The 20714-nt window shown below is 36.5% G+C and overlaps 2 protein-coding genes across 2 annotated transcripts; both read right to left on the bottom strand.

The window, feature by feature from the left end:
• Positions 1–8124: 8124 nt before the first annotated feature.
• Positions 8125–11847, bottom strand: LOC140146014 (uncharacterized). The gene is made up of 2 exons (XM_072167755.1): positions 11448–11847; positions 8125–10801 (listed from the first exon to the last, which is right to left on the bottom strand). The coding sequence occupies exons 1-2, from the start codon at positions 11681–11683 to the stop codon at positions 8287–8289; spliced, it is 2751 nt and encodes a 916-aa protein (XP_072023856.1). The 5' UTR covers positions 11684–11847; the 3' UTR covers positions 8125–8286.
• Positions 11848–18199: 6352 nt separating this feature from the next.
• Positions 18200–19908, bottom strand: LOC140139267 (histamine H4 receptor-like). Its single transcript, XM_072161050.1, is given in 2 exon segments — positions 18200–18457; positions 18496–19908. Coding segments are annotated over 2 exon segments (1035 nt in total). The 5' UTR covers positions 19273–19908.
• Between the last annotated feature and the right edge of the window lie 806 nt (positions 19909–20714).

Raw genomic sequence — 20714 nt, 5'->3', positions numbered from 1 at the left:
CGCTATGCAAATAAAAAATATTCTTTTCTGATTCCTGACATCATAAGCTTTCCATTGATATATAACTTTATTTTCAATGAGGTTCACCTTTAAGTCAAATCGATGAGAACAAAAACAATCCTAAAAAACTTTGGCAGCAACTAAAAGAACTTGGTTATAGCTCCAAAAGAAAAGAGAGTAGCAAAGTTGTTTTAGATATTGATGGTGTCACTTGCTATGATCCCCACAAAATAGCCAATTCTTTTAATGAATTCTTCACCAGTGTTGCTTCCACATTAGTTGAATCTGTACACTACCACCTCTGCAGTTTTTCAGAATTTTTATCGTGACAAATCTGTCGGCTCATTCTCCTTGAGGTGCGTTGGTGAAGAGTTTATTGAAATGGAGCTGCTCAATCTCAACCTAAATAAGAGCACTGGGTTTGATAACATTCCATCAAGGTTTTTAAGGGATGGTGCCTCAGTTTTGAAAGTTCCTATAACCCACATTGTTAATTTATCGATTATGACCAGTACTGTCCCTACCGAGCTAAAATTGGCTAAAGTTACTCCTCTTTACAAAAAGAACAAAAATACTGATGTAAGTAATTACAGACCAGTAAGTGTTTTGAGTGCAATATCAAAAATTCTTGAAAAATCAATTTATGTTCAATTGGAAGATTTTTTGACATCAAATAACATTTTGTATGAACACCAATCGGGTTTCAGAAGCAAGTTTTCAACAGATTCTTATCTCATTCATTTGATGGACCATATCAAAACTCAATCTTCCCGTGGTTTATATACAGGCATGATCATGATTGATCTCCAAAAAGCTTTTGACACGGTCAACCATCAAATCTTATGTGAGAAATTAAATGCAATGGGAGTTGAATCTGTTGAATGGTTTCATTCATATCTCTCAAATAGGCAGCAAATAGTTCAAATTAACAATGCTAATTCTAAATCCCTTAATATTTCATGTGGTGTGCCCCAGGGTAGCATACTGGGGCCACTCTTATTTTTATGTTACATTAATGATATGATCATTAGTATAGACACAGACTGTAAATTGATGTTGTATGCAGACGACAGTACAATCCTATTTTCTCATACAGATCGTAGTGTCATATCACAAAAATTAGGCCAAGTTCTTGAGTCTTGCAGCAATTGGCTGGTAGACAACAAATTGTCTTTACATCTCGGCAAGACTGAAAGTATTATCTTCGGATCCAAAAGGAAAATAAAAAATGTTGACAATTTTTCTGTTGAATGCTCTGGCCAGATTATCAAAGGCCAGGAGTCTGTGAAATATCTGGGTATTAACATTGACCAATCTGTGTCTGGGGAAGCAATTGCAAACAATATTATTCAAAAGGCAAATTCAGGATGAAATTTATGTATCGCAATGGCAGCTGTCTCAACCAAAACTGTCGCAAAATTCTGTGTTCGGCTTTAATTCAATGCCACTTTGATTATTCATCTTCTTCATGGTATTCCGGTCTCAGTCAACGGCTTAAAAACAAACTTCAAATCACTCAAAATAAAATGGTGCGCTATATTTTACATCTAGAACCCCGGTCACATATTGGTCAAACCGAACTTAACAGTCTGAATTTTTTAAATGTAGAGTGTCGAGTAAAATTTTTAGAATTATGTCATGTGCACAAAATTTATTATGGGTCAAGTGCCCCTACCTGTGCCAGTTTTTTACCAAAACCTCAGAAATTCACAACTATAATACTAGAAGGCGGCTTTTTAATTTCCATGTGCCTAAAATCAAAAGTTCAGCTGGCACTACTTTTTATTACAGTGCAATTCGGGATTGGAACATGCTTCCAAATGACATCAAAAATATCCCCAATCTTAATCATTTCAAGAGTGCAATCAGGAAACTTTTCAGTAATGGCTAATTTCCAGTGGGGTCTGTTGTCCATTGTGTGCTTTCTTTCTTCTTTTGTTTATACTCTTGCCTTTTTTGCCAAAATCTTTCTTTCAAGGACCCCATTGGAAATAAGCCTGAAACATTGGCTTTATGGGTTATCCCGGTTCCTAGTGTATTTTTATCTTCACATTGTATATCTTTTAATTTCTTATTTTATCAAGTGTTATATTTATGTAATGTATTTTAAACTGTGCAATATAATATTTTTATGTATTGTGTATTATGGAACCAAATAAAATCAATCAATCAATCAATCTGTGGATTTTGGCCTCTAGCGAAAAATGCCGGGATTTTCACGAGGGACATGGTGGCTATTTTTTTTCTAAATGGTCCATTGAATTCGAATCAATCGTCAAACCTTACTAGCCAGAGAGTGGTCACCAAATTGAACTTTTCACCTAACTATTTACATCGTCGGGTGTATTACATAGTGACGGATGTTAAACTTCGCCAGAAAAAAAGTTTTTGAGTTAGACGCGATCAAAGAGTACGCCGATTTGTGATCAACCATAGCAGAACACTGTCAAGTAAAATCCTCCAAAAGTTGCTGTGTTTTAAAAAACTAGTATCTAAAGTATCTTGAAACATCTATCACATGAAGAATTATTCGCTATTAAATCAGTAAAATGATTACAAAGTTATACGTCAGTATGTAAAAACGTGAAAACGTTGCACCCTAACATCCGTCACACATCCGTCACTATGTCTTGCGCCAATATCAGCTAATATCGCGCACGCTAATCTGGTCTCTCGTGTTGATCTATGGACATCCGTCACACATCCGTCACTATGTCTTGCGCATAAAAGTCGGATCAAGGAAGGACTTCGAAGCATCCGTCGGTTCTTTACGCTTATTATTAAACGCTTTTTTCATGAGAAAACCGACTCGTCACGAGTGCCCACGACATACATGGCATAGTGTATTTGAGTATTTACTCCTGATCTTACTAGTACTCACTCTCATGATATAGGTAATCACACAAGCTGTAACTTCTTTTTACAAAACGCCAATGATTGTATTCAGTTTTTACCAATTTACACTATATTATCTGTAAATTTGGAGCCGCCTCTAAACGCCTCTGAACATATTTTGATCATCTTTCAATAACCTACTCATTAAAAAGGATCATATTTTCATTTTTTTATTAATCATCCCTTTTATATTGTAAAGCTTTAAAATAATGTCTCTAAATAATTGTCGAATCAACTCGAACCATTAAAAATTTATTAAAAGTGGTATTTTACTAAAATGATGATCCATTGAATATCTGCTCTACGTAAAAGTTTTTGGTTTATACCCAGTTATCAACATCCGTCAAGAAATCATGTAGGTTTCAATGAACAATATTGAATTACGACGTTCAAATTGAAAAATAATGTTTTTACATAGTGACGGATGTGACAGATACGCCATACAATTTAGTTGTTTTTCCGAGTAAACGGCGTTTTACATAGTGACGGATGTTTAGATACGCCACTATGTAAAACGTCGGGTAATGTAATATGTCAACATCCGTCATTTGCATAAGTAATTATCTAATTAATTATACAAACTTGAGCTTCAAATCTTGGTAATATTATACTACTCACTATTTAAAATACATTGGCCAATTTTCATAAAAATGACAAAAATCAATATACGTCACTATGTAATACACCCAACGACATGATCAAAGTAACATAGAGTACATAGGAGGTTTTTCCTGCCCACAGTATACTGTAAATAATTTTATATACATCGTATTAACATACTTTTAAAAATCGAAGGCTGAAAGGCAGAAAGCCTTAACTGACCTGCTCCCTGGGCAATATAGAATATACAGTCCATTTCACGTGACAAAATTCCACAGAAAATAAAAGAAAGAAATTCTACAAGTAATAATTAATTTTATGAACAAATTAATAAATGACTGACTGACTGACTGAATGAATGAATGAATGAATGAATGAATGAATGAATGAATGAATGAATGAATGAATGAATGAATGAATGAATGAATGAATGAATGAATGAATGAATGAATGAATGACTGACTGAACGAACGAACGAACGAATACATAAATGACTTTTTATTTCCATAATAAAAACAACAAAATGCACTAAAACTGTCATTCTTATCCTCGATTCCGCGCAAATGTACATTACTACTTCAATTGATTATTCGTTAAATGTGTATGAGAGTAAAACCTACCCGAAATTTAGTTCATGCAGCACTACATTTGGATTTGGATTTGGAAGATACCTTCTCTTAAATAACAGTATTGCGAAACACCAGCATACATAACTCGATGTAGAGAGTATTTCCTGTTCAGAGGAAATATTGCAATTACACACCTTATTGCCTTTTAACAATAACCATTGACACTAGCACATATCAGAGAAGATGTAAGAAAAGGATGGAGAACAGAATTATATCCTTGAGATAATCCCGTAGGTAATCCTGTTGCACCTATCATAGTCCTTTATTCTCAAGTGGTGGGTTAACCAACAATTAACAATGAGAGGAAATTCCGGAACCTAGTTCAGTTGGGGATGATTTGAAGTGACCGCCAATTATGACCATTTGATATTTAATACCAGCAATGTGAAAAAAAAAGAAATAATGTAGTGCCAAAATAATGTACCCTTTTACGGAAGGAGCAACGTTTAACAAGTTATAACTCCGCTTCTGAAGTACAAATGTCAGCGGCGAATGTCAGGTTATTATTTCCCAGTCTTTAAAAAAAATTGCAGGCAGAGGTGGGAATCGATCTCGGTACCTCCAGGTTAAACAGCACTGTGGAAGACCACTAAGCCAACTAAATATCTGTTGTGAGATGTGTGACATTAATCTTTGATATTGCTTAATGGAACAAATCGTGGAATTAAATCAGTAATAAAAGAAGTAGATTCTTATATAGCGGTCAAATTAGATAAAAGGGGAAATATTTGTCCCTGCTCTAAAGAAAATATAGGTTAGAAAATTATCGAATAAATTTAAATTAAAAATTGAGATTTTATATTTCTTTCTTTCACGAGGCGGACAAACACTGACAAACACTGTATAAGCTAAAAATTCGACACTTATCACTAGATCCTGTCATAGCTCAATGGTAGAGCATCAGACTGCTAATGTCAATATCGTTGGTTCGAGTCCTCCTGCCAGCAATGGTTATATTAATACTACGCTACAATTTGTTCAATTTTTTTCGTTTATTTATTTATTTATTTATTTATTTATTTATTTATTTATTTTTGTTTATTTATGTAAATAATTTGATATATTTGAGGTTTTTGAGCAATTGAAATTTTGATTTTATAATCCTATGGGGTTATTTTGAACCCCCATCCCCACCCCTCCCAAATTGCCAAACGCACAAAACCTATGAGTTTGCATCATACATGTCATCATCATAAAAAAAAAACATTCTGTGTATACCTGACGCCGCCGGCAGCCTATATTAATTTACTAGTCAACATTTGCATAGGAACCGCATAGATTGGAGATTATATACGTATTTATTAGTAATTCGCTACTTGCACGGTTCCGCCATTATGCACTATGTGCGGGGAGAGCCTCGAACTGGCAGCATACATGAAAGGAAGAATTATGTAACCTTACACAGAACGTTATGACTAGTTCAATTCCCATTCATGTATGCTGCCAGTTCGAGGCTCTCCCGCACATAGTGCATAATGGCGGAACCGTGCAAGTAGCGAATAGACAAGTAATCGTGTGTTTGCGATTTATTCCGTAATCAATAAGTATGATGAACAAACGCATTTCTGGCAGAAGCACTCACAGCGTAGTGGTATTCGATCTCGACTGTTAATCAAAAGGTTGTGGGTTCGAACCCTGGTAGAATTTTAATTGGAATAAATTTGTTTTTCTTTTGTTAAGTAAGAGGTAATAATTATGGCAATAAATCCGCCGTATAAAACTGAACACAGCTCAATCCAGCCTCATAGGCCTATATCATGTAAATGTATTATGTGATGCAAATGTTGACTAGGAAAAAAAATATCGCACGCCGGCAACTAGACTACTGTACAAAAAAATAGTATCACATCTTTCCTGCTCAATCAATATATTATAATACTTGCAAATAGATCATAGTTTACTAATCTAATCCTGTAATATAGACCTGTTATATCACTTCTTCACTCATCCCTCCCGACCCTGAGATCCCCCACCGGGCCCCCCTCACACAAACGAATAAACATACCAAAACACAAGAAATTAGCATTAATTGTCGGTACTGTTATTGACCAGAGCACTACTGTAATGCTCCATAATTACCATTATGTTAAACATAATGAATCCATTGTCTTAAACTACTACATAGATCAGAATATTTGAATATTTGAATCTATTACAATAGGACAGCCTACACAGAATACGAACGCAGCAACTAGGGAGCTACGAAAACTCGAAAAACTTGAACTTTTTATTATTATTAATATTTTGTATTATTGATCAAGAACAAGAAAATTTGAGAACGTAGATTGGCCCAGCCTAGTCACCCCATGCCAATCTGGTGTTCGATTCTCCCTCCCGCCAAAGTTTCACGTGCCAAAAGACCTTCCCATCCAGACTACTAACCAGCTTGACCACAGCAAAAAAAAATATATATATATAAAAATTGTGTGTTGTAGGCTCCAGCTACCGACGTGAAGTGATCTAACCCCGGAACAACCCTTCACAATCTCATTCCCGATGACGTAATCGTGAAGAAGTTTAATTTATTCTAATTCAACGAGGGCAGTATCAACCGAATAAATTTCCAATTCTTCACTCATACCTCCCGACCCTGAGATCCCCCACCGGGCCCCCCTCACACAAACGAATAAACATACCAAAACACAAGAAATTAGCATTAATTGTCGGTACTGTTATTGACCAGAGCACTACTGTAATGCTCCATGAAGGGAAAAAAGCCAGGGAATCAAAGGCCAAGTGATTTTGTCACAGCCAACCTGTTTTCAAGTGAATCTTTAACATAGCCATCTTTGGCTGACTCGGACTTCCACCTGCCATGCCTTTTAAACATTCTATCATTAATCCCGGCATTGGCCGCCTCGGAGGCGCCGCCTGAACGTAGGCTATGGACACAATACACTGACGCATCCCCAACAATAGGTTTTAGAGCATCTAATATGATTTCTCTAACACGAGTGTATGACATAGGTCGGTTAGTATCTCTTAACTTGAACCCCAATTTGGTGGCCGAAAGATTTCTGAAAATAAAGCGATCTGCATCAGCAACTTTGAATTGGGCTAACTCTAAATACTTTTCAAGAATAGCAACAGGGCATGTTTTTGAACCTAGCCTTGCAATTACCACATGGTTACCATCTCTATAAACATCGGATTTACTCTTCGGAATGAATATTGAAAGATGTGATTGTTTAAAATCAAGATGACCATACTTAATATCTGACAGTTCGTCAAAACGTAGAAAACCAGCGTATGCAATTAAGCACATACATACTGTTCTGATATTAAACAGGTTTTTTACGGAAAGATCAGCACAATATAACTCGTACATATTAATCAATATTCCCGGTGAAATAGGCTCTTTTTTGACTTTTGGAGACGATAGCTTGCGTTTTAAGCCTTCGACTGAGCTTTTAACTAACGGAGTGCTACACGGATCAGCTAAACCAGCCAATTTATGAGCCCAGGCAATACTGCTGACTGCTGTAAGGATGGGTGCTGGAGATTTGGCTGAGTGGCTCAGGCTTATCAGATAAAGCGACAGATGAAACGGATCAGCCGGGATTTTAACTAATCTAAATTTACCTGCCCATGTACACCATTTATTAAAAGCCCCACTGTATTGGGCATTGGTAGATGTAGCTTTAGAGTTCAAGAGTACAGAGGGTAACTCTGCTTCCAGTTTTATAAGTTCTTCATGCTGGTTCTCAACAGGGCTATTTGTCCATATTCCGCTCCCAAATATTACCTGAAAGCAAACAAAAACAATAATCAGAATCTATACCATCTGAATAAACTCTAATATATACTACACATACCTGTTATTTTAAACCTGGTTGACTCCCAACTCTTGGGCTTACCTCTTTTGAGGACAAAAAATGTTAAAACAGACTTAACCAATAGTGATTGGATAAGAACCGCTGTCTGACAGCATCCTTTTGCCAAATATCATCAGTGACAAAACCATTATCCAAACTGTTTGGAAAAATTTTGCTGTCTGACAGCAATACCGATTGCCAAAATACCATGACAGGATCATGCTAAGATATAATTGCTGTCCGACAGCATCTAGCCAGTGAAATAACTTAAGCCGTCTGAAAACGCAAATTTGTATCAATATACACTATACACCCAATCGGTGATAATACCTGATATCTGATATCTTCTAGGATCTGAAATCACATCTTAGTGCTATAATTACACTTCTGGCTATCTGTTCTACAAATTTACTGTTATCACCTCTGCCCGTTTCAAACATTCCGGGAAAATATCGGATTTCTTTAATTTCCAGGATTCCTGGGATTGGGGTAAACCCATCAGGAAATAATAAAGGCCAAAATGGTGCCGAAAACCACTGAGGGCAAATCAAGGTCCCTGAACACCCCGTTTTCATCATATGAAGGATTACCCTGGGGATCAAACTTATTGGTGGAACTAGCCAATTATGCTCTGACGACCAATCAAAAGTAAATGCATCTATTCCATAACAGCCTGGATTCCAAAACCTGGAATTAAATTTTGGTAGTTTTGCATTATAGAAGGAAGCAAAACGGTCTATAGAATGAGGACCCCATATATGATCAAAATGATTGAACACCGAATCTGCTATTGCCCAATCGTCAGAATCTACAATACGACTTATGAAATCAGCTCTGTCGTTTTCTGCTCTAGGTATCCACTCTACTTCCAAGGAAATGTTGTGTCTGACACAAGTCCCACATATATCTAACGCTATATTGTGCAAATCAGGTTTCATACTACCTTGTTTAGCTATTTTAGCTACTGCTTGATTGTCAGTAAACCACTTAATCCTATGATTGGACAGCTTACCAACTAAAGATTGCATCACTAAGTCAACTGCCCTTAATTCTCTCCATGTAGAGCTTGTTTTCATTTCTTCAGTAGTCCATAGACCGTGTGCTATATCATCTCCTAAACCAATCACATACCCACCATAACCTGTGCTACTTGCATCCGAATACGCTATTCTAGTAGCGGATGGCTTAAACTCCAACTGATTATTGTTGAGAATACGGATGTTTTCAATCCAGAATTTTAACTCTTCGACAGCTTGAGTGGATAACTGGACAAAAGAATGCCAATTTACCTTTGTTTCAATGCAAACATGCATTGCTTTAGTCATTAAACTAGACATATTTCCCACCGCTAACCCCGTGGAAACTATCTTACCTGTAATACTTGCTAAAAGTCTTACACTTACTCTTCCAGAGGAGGACTTCTTGAGAGAATCCAACATATCTAAACAAGATTGATAAATGTCTTGCACTCTCTTCTCAAGTACTTTAAAACTGCCGGATTGTGTATCTATACTGTAACCTAACCATTCCATGTATTGGGTAGGCAACCAGATTGATTTTTGAACATTTGGTACAAAACCAGAAGCAATAAGATCAGCCTTAATCTCTTCGCTTAACGAATTGGCTTCCACAAAGCTCTCTGCAAAGCCTAATCCATCATCCAAAAACACGACTATGTTTTTACCTTCACTCCTCCATTTCTTAACAAGGGGTCGAACCGTTTTCGTGAATAGAAAAGCTGCAGAACTGAGACCAAATGGTAATGATGTAAACCTGAACATAGTACTCTTACCATCAACTGTCCATTTGAAACCAAGAAAAGTCTGGTGGCTCGGATGTATATCCACATGATGATATCCTGATTTAAGGTCAAACTTAAACATATACCCACCTTTCTTCAGGAACAACAAAGCTGTCCTCATATCTTCGAATTTTACTGATTTCTTATGAATAAATTGGTTCACTAATCTTAGATCGAGAATTAACCTCTTCTTACCATTCGACTGGACAGAAACTGTTAAAGGGTTAATAACATGTGGCGCTATATGGCAAACCTCAACTGTGCCTAATTTGACTAAATCAGAAATAGCCCTAGTTACAAAATCACCATTATCCAAAGCCGATTTGTTATTTCTTGAAAATTGATTTGGCGGCAAATCGTAAAATGGAATAACATAGCCATATTTTACGATATCCAGAATGAAATCAGGAGCACCAATCTTGTGCCAAAATTCTTGGTGAGATTTTAACCTACCAGAAACTTTAATATCGCATGTACCATCAGATTCTTCATATTCTGCTAGATCATTTACCACATTAGGATGGTCTATATTCATGATTTCTACAAGATCATACTTAACTTTGTTATTTACTTTAACGGCTGTTTCCAGTCTGGGTGGAACTCTGGTAGCTCTGATCTCTGTATTGACTGTTACTGCGTGCTGGACAGGATTCTTTCCAGTGCCCGAACTTGCCACAAAAAAACATGCTCCTTTTGCTTGCTTAAAACCGGGGCCATACCCGGGGTTGCCAAGAAAAAGCGGATTAGGATTAGCCCTAGGAGTAAAACCAGAAGTAGACTGCACGTCTTTCTTGAAGCGTTTTGGGGGCTTTCTGGCTTGCTGTTTCTGTTTGATTTTCCTCCCTGCTCTTGCTTCTGCACGCATGATCCTCTTCTCATCGTCTTCATCTTCAGCCAACTCATTGGTCTCGTATTCAGCGACGGTTGTCCAACCATGCTCGCTCTGTTCAGCTAATTTGATCAGCTTCTGTCTATCTCGTAGTAAACCCAAGGCTTTCCTTAATGATTGGTCTGCTTCAATCGGTTTCTCAATAGATTCTTCTATTAATTCCAGAATGGATCTGATAAATAAGAATAAGATACAAAACATGATAAAGGCTCATTAATTTTATTACATAACAATCATGTCTCGTATTATAGTATCCTGATCACTCAAGCATCGATCCTATATAACCTCGATATGCTTCGTCGTGCACTGATGCGTGCTAAACTCACAAATTTTTAGCGACATAAATTTCACTAACGATTGAGGCTTACGGCCTATATTGAAAATTACTCATTGTGACACAACAAAAATAACTACACACGCTAATTAAGATGAACAAAAACACCTATTAAATCTTTTTAGCAGCAATAACGCACTTGAGCCGGGGTGAGTCCAATTTCGCGCCAATTTTACTGACAAAGGAACTCAACACTAGACACACGCCCAGACTTTCTTATTTGGCAGCATAATTCATTACCATTCAGCACAGAGGCTTTATATTAAATATACACAAATATACTCAAACTTTGTTTTAACCGCGCAGAAGACGTTTGCCACGGACCTGAAACAGGGTGGGGCAATTTTCGCGCCAAAATACAAAGAAAGAACTCGACCCAAAAACTACACAAAAAAGGCACCATATCCCAATTTCTTGGAATTCATCTCATTCAGACTCTAAAAGCGTATTTATAATCTACTATAGAAGTAAATGAACACTTAACTGATTGAATTCAAATTGTCTTTTGTTGCCTTCCCTCTTCCACTTGACTTCCTTCTTCGCCGAAACTTCGCTCACTTTCTTCTGTAACACCTCTATATTTCTCTCGTTTTCTTCCTGAAACTGCCTCTTGGTATCCTCTAATGAAACTGCGAACCTGGTCGCTAACTCATCCTGGGAAGACTTGATAGACTGTAAAAGTGCTTGAAAATCTCCTTTCGTTGCTGCCTCGGTAGACATGTCGGCGGAATAAAAAATTGTGTGTTGTAGGCTCCAGCTACCGACGTGAAGTGATCTAACCCCGGAACAACCCTTCACAATCTCATTCCCGATGACGTAATCGTGAAGAAGTTTAATTTATTCTAATTCAACGAGGGCAGTATCAACCGAATAAATTTCCAATTTTATTTATTATGTGTTCACTTGCTGCTAATTTGACATTTGACATTTGTTTGTTCATCCACTCTGTTTGATAATATTATTATGTTGTACTTAAGGGAGGTGCAATGAGCGTGAACCTGGTTTGGATGCAGAGGAGTGTGCCTGTAACAGACACAGCCACCAGAAAAGGACCAGCTCAGATCGCGCGCCAAATAAGTTTGCAGTCCAGAAATTTCATTTTTTCTCAGCCTTGCAAAAAATAGGCAGAGGTGGGAATCGAACCCGGGACCTCGGTGTTGTAAAACCTACTGCGTTACCACTGAGCCAACTGACAATCAGCTATGAGAAGTTTGATAGTAATCCTTGATATTGCTGAATAGAATAAATCAATACTGATAGGTCTATTTATCTAATGTACGATGCTATTCAAATTGGCCTATAAACTAGGAATATAATGTGAAATGACTATCAATCGATCAATCAATCAAGTTGTCAAGTTATCAACAATCAATAATAAACCGACGTAGGCCTATCATGGAATATTACTAACTAGGCCTACTAACTAATATTCCAAATAAATAAAATAAATAAATAAGTCAGTAAATAAATAAATAGGCATAGGCCTAAATAAATAAATAAATACATAATGCAGAATGCAGTTAGTATTTTAGTTGCAAAATTCAAACATTCTATTCACACATTCTATTATAATTTTCTGCTATACACGCAAAGGACCTGTGCCTTTAATATGTCCGCGCCTAATCAATAATGAGTCATTCACCATGCTCACACACCATGTTAAACTATTGTATCCCTGCAAGTATTATACTGACCAAGTCCTAACACCTCAATGAAATGGATGCTATAACGTACCCAATCAAGCGAACATATCAAGGTCATATCAGGGCGTTATACAAAGAATGGTCAAAGGTCAACGTTTCCAAAGAAGTATAATAATAGATGTAGACACAAGCTTTCGTGCGGGAAACATAAATACATAGTCGTCAGTCGTGTGGTTTTTATGAGATTTGATACGGCGCTGAAGTCTATTGGCTGTCCCAAAATCAGTACCAGACCCGGTTTCCAGACGGCAATGTGTGTGTTGTTACAAGGAATGCAAACTCATTTTATCAATGAGTGAACCACATAGAGGAATACGACATCTATCGTGAGCCAATCTGCATTCTGTTGCCTGCAAAAGCCGACGATCAGGTAAAATTCTAAAAGCAGCGTGACTAGATATTTACGTTAATTTCATGATACGTGTAAAACGCATTGAAAACGCCAAATTGCAGTCATAAAATATATAATATTAGTAAATCACGAAATCGAATGTTAACGTAGGTATGTGGAAAAGAACTGCAATAACAATAACAAACTATGTGCCCAAAGAGTTGTCTTTGGCATGTCGCTTTTTTGAAATATGACCAAAAATATCAAATTTTGGAAAAACGGCCCAAAATTTAAAACAAACACGAACCTTCCAAAATAAATATATACTAGCACTCGGCGGCCCAGTCACTACCTGCCGCTGTGATTTGGGGTAACTCATTGCTTCCCTCTCCGAGATACCGGAACTTCAAGGTCGCTCATACCCCAGCCCTTAATCAATATTTTGTCTGTTTTTCATTATGCATGTACTCTGGCCTGACCTGTGAGTGCGGCTGCAGCGTTCGTGTTTCTGTTTTTGCCGCCTCTGTTTTCTGTTGGGCACGGGCGCATGTATGATGAATTTCAAATATTTGGTAAAAAATATGGGTCATTGAAAGCAAAATGTGAAAATGTGGGAGACCTCAATTAGGGGTGCATTGGGTGAGAATATGACATTTTTTATAACTTGTTCTCTGGGCGATAGCCAAAACAGTCCCAAAAAGCCTCAAACATTGAATTTCTAGTTCTAAATGGCTGCTAATGACTTTCCTATTTTAAAATAGGTAACACAATCAATAATAAATGAATGTTGCTTGTATAGGTCTTTGAGTGAGAGGTCAAAATCAAGGCTAGCTCATTTAACTCTTCTTTCATGTATCTAATCGAATGTCACATGTCATTTTCGCAACACTGATTTTTGCCTCAAACTCAGATAGCAGGGTCCTGTTTGTGACATGATCAAGGGGAATGGGTCAGATGTTGCTAATGTTATTTGTGAGATATTGGCAAAAACAGTGTTCAAATTACTGAACATGTTCATCAGGACTGTTATTGGAAAAAAAGAGACGAATTTCATAGTTCTAGTCCAATTAAATCAGAACTTACTGTGGACGTTTTGAAATCTGTAAGATTTCTTTATCAACAGTGATGTTGTTGTGACGACATTCTGTTTACAACTCGTTGGATCAAAGAAGCAGTTAACATCAGGCAGCAAAGCACCACTATGAACAGAGACGAGGGGCAATACAAGCTAACTCACGTGTTTGACGATCTTCTGAAGAAGAAATCAACAGGCAACCGCGTTGCTGAACAACAACGAGTTGTAAACAGAAGGTCGTCACAACAACATCAGTGTTGATAAAGAAATCTGACAGATTTCGAAACGTCCACAGTAAGTGCTGTTTTAATTGGATAAGAACTATGAAATTCGTCTCTATATAATGTTCAAATTCTTTTGTTTTATATTGTTTTCAGCTATAACTCGGCAACCAGATGTCCCATTTTGGCGAGGTTTACATCAAAATGTTGCATTTGTAAACCGGAAAGTAATATAAAAAAACTTCTAATTGAAAATTGCAGATATGTGACTCATTCCCTTTGATCATGTCATATTGATATGTGTGCATTGCAGGGTTTATACAATTGACTATCTGAATACAAAACCCACTCAAGTCCATCGAAAGTGGTTTTCAGAAAACTAAAAAAACAATGTGTATGATACATGCTGGGTATAGGCCATACTGGATTTCACATGCTCAGTAGACGCACCTAGAGGGTGGATTTGGGCATTTATACATGGTAGCCCTATGTTTACGCAACAATTTCCCATGCTTAACTCAATTTGGCCAAAGTATGGAGTTGGGTGGGTTCTGCATTCATGTATTCAATTATACACATTGAGATCAATATAATAGAACAAGAGGAAACCGCAATATATAGATAGCTACTTTGTCATTTGAAACTTATATATTCAAAAAAGAAAATACTTGTGCCTGCCTATGTTAGGGCTTTAATGGATATTTTACAGACTCTTATGTTTTTCTTTATTTTTGAACATTCCCTGAATTTTTCCATGTTTCATTTTTAGTTTACAGGGTGGTGGTATGGTTTCCTAATTTTAGTGGGTGGTTAATGATCTTAATATCTAAATTCTCTCACTAGATGTTTTTAGATAAAGTGTTTATTGACTGAGATTGTGGTGTTTTGATTTGGTTTGGGTTTTTTTTTTATTTTAGAGAAAGTTAGAAACACCATAACATAAAAAACACTATTATTGGAAAAGGTTGACGAGAGCATTTTTGAATTTAAAACCCATTAATTTAAATTTAATAACCTTCTTAGTTAACTCAAAAACTCATGAATTTGGGTAATTTAGTAAATTATTTTGGGTAATTTTGGGTAAAGTAGAGGAAATATAAAACAAAGTTCACAAGTATACAACGGATAAAAAGGATAGAAAATGTATTTTGTAAGATTGGCCAACGTCCCAAAAACTCAATGGGTTTTGAGATGACAAAAGCATGGCAGATAGAGTTTGTCTTCAATATGTTTGATCAGTGCTCATGTAATAGTTTTGGACAGAAAAAATGTCATGTTATTATACTCTAGTAAATCAAACAAAAGATGTTCAATTCCTTGATGGTTGGGGAGCAAATTGCAGTTTGGGAAAATGCAAGAATTTGAAATTGCATCACGAATATGATTCTATTTTCTAGAGATACAAACGAAGTTAGATTTTGAATGTAAATGTATCGTCCGGTAGTTCCAGTGGATAGGAAAATGTCTCACTTGAACTTTAAAATTCATTTCCTCTGCATTGTTAGACCGGTATTGTATTCAATTTTAATTTCCGTCAGTTTTGATTTCAATATTCGGCAACCGAATGTCGACTAATATTCACTTCAAGTTTTGGTTAGATTTTGAAGTCTACCGGTTCCCAGACTTCTAACGAGCCATGACTCGAGACTCGACTTATTTACGACTTCATGACATTATCATTTGAAATCAACAAAAGATATTTCATTCATAAATAATCAAAATACAATATGTGAGAGTGAAGGAATCGCAGGAAAGGCCAAAAGAGGCCTGAAAGTATGTGTTCCTTTGTTTGGTTAATTCATCATTGGACATGGCAGCAGATTGTCAGATCAATGAATAACTAACAATAACCTGCCATATCCTGATATGAATTAACCTAAATAAATATAAAAAATAACAATAATAACAATAAACAATAGTAAATTAGACACCAATAAATATCAATGTGGTCATATAAACCAGAAACAATAAGAATTAATAGTAACTTTGCATAAGATGCTTTTAAAATGCATGGATTGATAGATGATGAGCTTTTGATGCTGTTATCAACATTATTCCATAACTTAGTAGCTGCATATTTAATACATTTTTCACAGAAAGCTCTTTTGATAAAAGGAAAGCTCTTTTGATAAAAGATCGCGCCGCCTTAAGACAACCTATTTATATAGATTATCGAGCGGAACTGACTTTAAATACAGATGGTACAAGCATAGATGAACTCCTGGATGGGGCAGCTTTAATTAGCATGAGGCCGGATTGATATGTAAATAGCGTATTGTTATTTAAATTTGTGCCCAACGTATTGAGGGCGATAGTCATGTTATCCAGACGGAGAATGGCTGCATATGCCGGGCATGTCAATTTGCTGAGTGAAGGCTGATAGGCCTTAATCACCTTTCTGTATAGGTAATAAGCTGTATATTTCGTGTACCAGTTGGTTATAACAAAAAATTAGTATCATATTAAATATATTAAATGTATAAACTTTGACATTTACATGAATTTGAAGAGCAGAGCTTCGAAATCTAGCTAAGTCAGGTGATGTGAAATTCTGCTACGTGACTCCCTGCGTGGTAGAATTATATTCATAAAACATTGAATTTAACAGATATCATGGGCAGCCATCCACGATTTATCAGCATTTAAAATATATGTTAATTAACAAAGATAAATAATAAAGAGTACAAATGGCAATTAACTAGTAAGCAAGCCTGAAATCTTAAAATCTTGCCACGTGATTTCCCAAACACATGATATGTCAACATGTGACCACTATTCAGATTTACCGTAAATATTTGGAGTATTGTTGCACGGCTTGCACATACACTGTGCATTTCTTTACCTCCGTATAAAATCAATAATTCATGCTGGGAGCCAAGTAACATTCTGTCTGCTTAGTGCAGATTGGTATTTTATTTTACTTGAGAGCAAAATAGAAATACATAAGACGAATCATGGCGCCATGATGGAAGGTCAGGTCGGGTATCAAAGGTTATTATAACTTAAATACTACTTGTATTTCACACATTGCCTCTGTCACCTATTTCCTTCATATTATTGACAGCAAGTCCTAATTTTGACTTTGCTATTGCAAAATGTCATTTCATATCAAATTAGTAGAACATATCACTGGAATTGTAATTGTTACCATAGATATTCCATAAAATTCCGCGCATTTGCGATATAGTTCTCTTTCGGAAAATACTCTCTCTTCCAAGTGCACTCTTGAAATGACTGGGATTTGTAGTTTTTAAAGAGTTTCTTTGCAGTTATAATTAATTTAAGTTCATTCTTCGCCTATCTTGGCCTATCCTAACCATTTGTATTCAAGTTTTCGGAGGGTTTGTGTCAGCGGAAGGGGGGGCATCAAGTTTTTCTGATCAGAAAATAATTGACACTGGTCCTTGAAATATTTGGGACCCCTCCAAAGTCCGCGTTCGTGGAAAATAACATGTCATTTGCGGAATTTGGCTTTTCAAGCGGAACTATATTGCAAATGTGCGGAATTTGATGGAGTATCTATGGTAGGCATGGTAGGAGGTCTTATAAAATGTTTATGGAGTACTGTACAACTAGATCATTTCCTGTTTGTTTTCCAATTTTGGAATTTCGGAATTTGTTCGGTTTCCGATGCATTTAAATGATATGTTTACAAAATATTTTTACCGATAACAATGTGTAACAATATCTCACATTTACGAACAACTCACGCAAAACGTCAGCTCAAACACTGGGTTTAGTGCCATTGCAAGTCCCGAGGATGTAAGTCCACTGTCCATAAATATCAAGGAATGGACTTGTCTATGACTTGTCTTAGAGTAGTCTTTTCCCCTCTGGTAATTTTGAGATATCACCGCTAAATCTACGATATTCTATTTTAGATCTACAGATCCACAAATGATATTGTTATCGCTTACAGTGTTTCCCGATACAGATCAAATCCAGGAAGTTTTTCCTCATTTTAGGACTTGAAATTGCGTATAAACACGGATTCAAAGCGGAATTTGACCACGTCACATAATACACAGCATACCAAATCGTCAAACTAGGGTCAATCGCCAGAAATACATAGAGTATTTGCACAATGTAGGCCTAATATGGTACCCAACAGATTATGAATGCAATTACTATCATCGATAGAGTGATCGCCGCTTTTTGTCCTTTTTCAATGCACGCTTTTTGTCCCGAGCTGCTTGTTGTACCGTAACTTCTTCCTGTGCTCCCGCGTCTATGGCTTGACCAACAGCCGCTCTCTTACTGGAGTTATTTAGAGTTGCACTCCCTACCTCACGTGTAGTTTTGTGAAGTGGATCTACTACAGATTGTACCGTGTTCACAGATGATGCAGATGATGGTGCAATGATCCGAGAACGAAATAACCCACCAGATCTTTTGCGAATATTAAGAAATACCATCATATTGAAGAATACTAACAGACAGCCTGGTAAACCAAAGGCAAACAATATTGTGACGATATTATAAGACGGATTATACTCAACACGGGCGTAGCAAGTTATATCGTAGTTCGGTACCCAGGTACTCGGGTACCACGACTCGTAGCCTAATATCGGCACGATGAAAAACATTAAAGAAGAAAACCATGTTGTGGCGATGAAAATACATACTTTCCTAATCGTCATAAAGGTTCGATACTTTAGCTGCATTGTAACCATCAAGTATCGATCCATGCTTATCAAAACTATAGCAAAAGCGGACTGCACAATTGCTGAATAGTCGAAAATCATATAGATCTTGCACATCCATTCTCCAAAAGGCCAATTTCCATAATGTCGCCAAAGATTGGTAAATGTTAACGCATTGATTCCTACAAGGAAATCCGCTGAAGCTAGATTGAGAATGAAAAGATTACCAGCTTTGGCACGAAGCTCGGCATCTCTAGCAAATGAAGCAAATATAAGAGTATTGCCTGTTAAAGGCCCATTCAGTGATTTGCTCATCCGGACGATCGTAAAAATCATCAAAATTCAGATTTTGGTACCTTTGTAATTGGCATAGATGTGCTAACATAGCCTGCTAGTGGTTCGGTCGAAAGCCGTGTATTTTAGACAAAATAAAGCATTTGCATGATTCTGGACTTTTGATACTGACAGTACAAAAAGTCCGACTCGAGATCGAAAGAAGCTCACTCTCCACGTACCAACACGCGTTGCGTATTGTTTCTACTACTTATTACATCAGTAGCTACTATTTTAAACAAAATACACAATTTTAACTGTTTTTCATATTTGAATTGACCGTTAGTTTGCCTCGGTGACCTAACTGACCTTTAATTGCTTATTTTGTTTTCTACTACAAAAATTAAACGTCTGTTTTAAATCAATTTAGACTCTACTTCCCCGTGTTAGAAACACTGGACTAGGAAGTTTTTCCAGTCGATTGGTGGCGCACTGTACGAAAATCTCGATTTTCTCGAGTCGATCTGAGTTGAAGTAGAAAACATTTCTAAAACTTCTGTTTTTTGACTAATTTGTCGATGTATTCAGGGGAAAAGTGGTTTAATGAAATTCTGTAGACTTATTCTTTATTTCTAAGCAACTCTGACAAATTTCCATTTTTTTTTAATGTTCCTGTGAAATCACTGAAAGGGCCTTTAATGTTAAGATGGTAATAGTCCACACATACAGTGAAATAAATATCTCAATGTACAAGGGATGTTTGTATGCATCAGAATAATCATACACGTTAGATGAGGAGTTGAGAGCCATGGTGATCCCTCTTGTTGCACTGGTAAAAACCACATTACTGCTCATCATTAACGTTGGAATAGAAACTGCCGTTAACAAATACCACGCCCTTTGGATGCAACCATGGTGATATTAATTCTAGATTTAATTATTGCGTTTTACGTAATATACCATAAGCACAAGTTATATAAGCGTTGTGCAATAACTATGGGCTATTATAGTTGACATCCATATGGAAGGCGTGATCTTAATCTTCCTTACAGGGGGTGTGAATTTCAAATGCGGTGACCTTTTTTTTCAAAGAAAATTCTTTTGTTCTTTGGGACATTCATACTTTAAATTCGCATTGGTATATCGTAGGTTTTGGGTGAAGCAGGACCTTGGATGTTAATCTAGGAAGTTAGTTTTAGTCCCCAGCTCGCAGTTTGAATCCGGGAACAACCTGAATTTTAACTTATTGTGGCACATTAATTATTGAAAATAACACTTTGATGTTTTGCAAAGGTTCATTCTACAAATCATATACTTTAAAAACGTGCTTGATTTATTGTTGTTAATGAGTTAAGTACGTTTTACAAACGTGTTGCTGGTTTAGCACTCCTTAAAACATAACTCAAGAACCACATGACCTACAAAAGTATATCTGGGATATTTGAATTCTGCGACACATTCGCTGTAAAATGATCAATGCAATTTTTGCCACAGCTCACTACCAT

Source organism: Amphiura filiformis, chromosome 2 (assembly GCF_039555335.1).
Source record: "Amphiura filiformis chromosome 2, Afil_fr2py, whole genome shotgun sequence".
Taxonomy (NCBI): Eukaryota; Metazoa; Echinodermata; class Ophiuroidea; order Amphilepidida; family Amphiuridae; genus Amphiura; species Amphiura filiformis.
The sequence above is the reverse complement of the archived record's forward strand: the minus strand, read 5'-3'. Positions and strand labels throughout refer to the sequence as shown.

Bases quoted from the DNA above. Each gene is read 5' to 3' on its own strand.
- LOC140146014 (XM_072167755.1), bottom strand. From the start codon at position 11,683: ATGTCTACCGAGGCAGCAACGAAAGGAGATTTTCAAGCACTTTTACAG. The intron at 10,802-11,447 runs GTTAAGTGTTCA...CTTATTTATCAG, and splicing joins AGACAATTTGAATTCAATCA to ATCCATTCTGGAATTAATAG.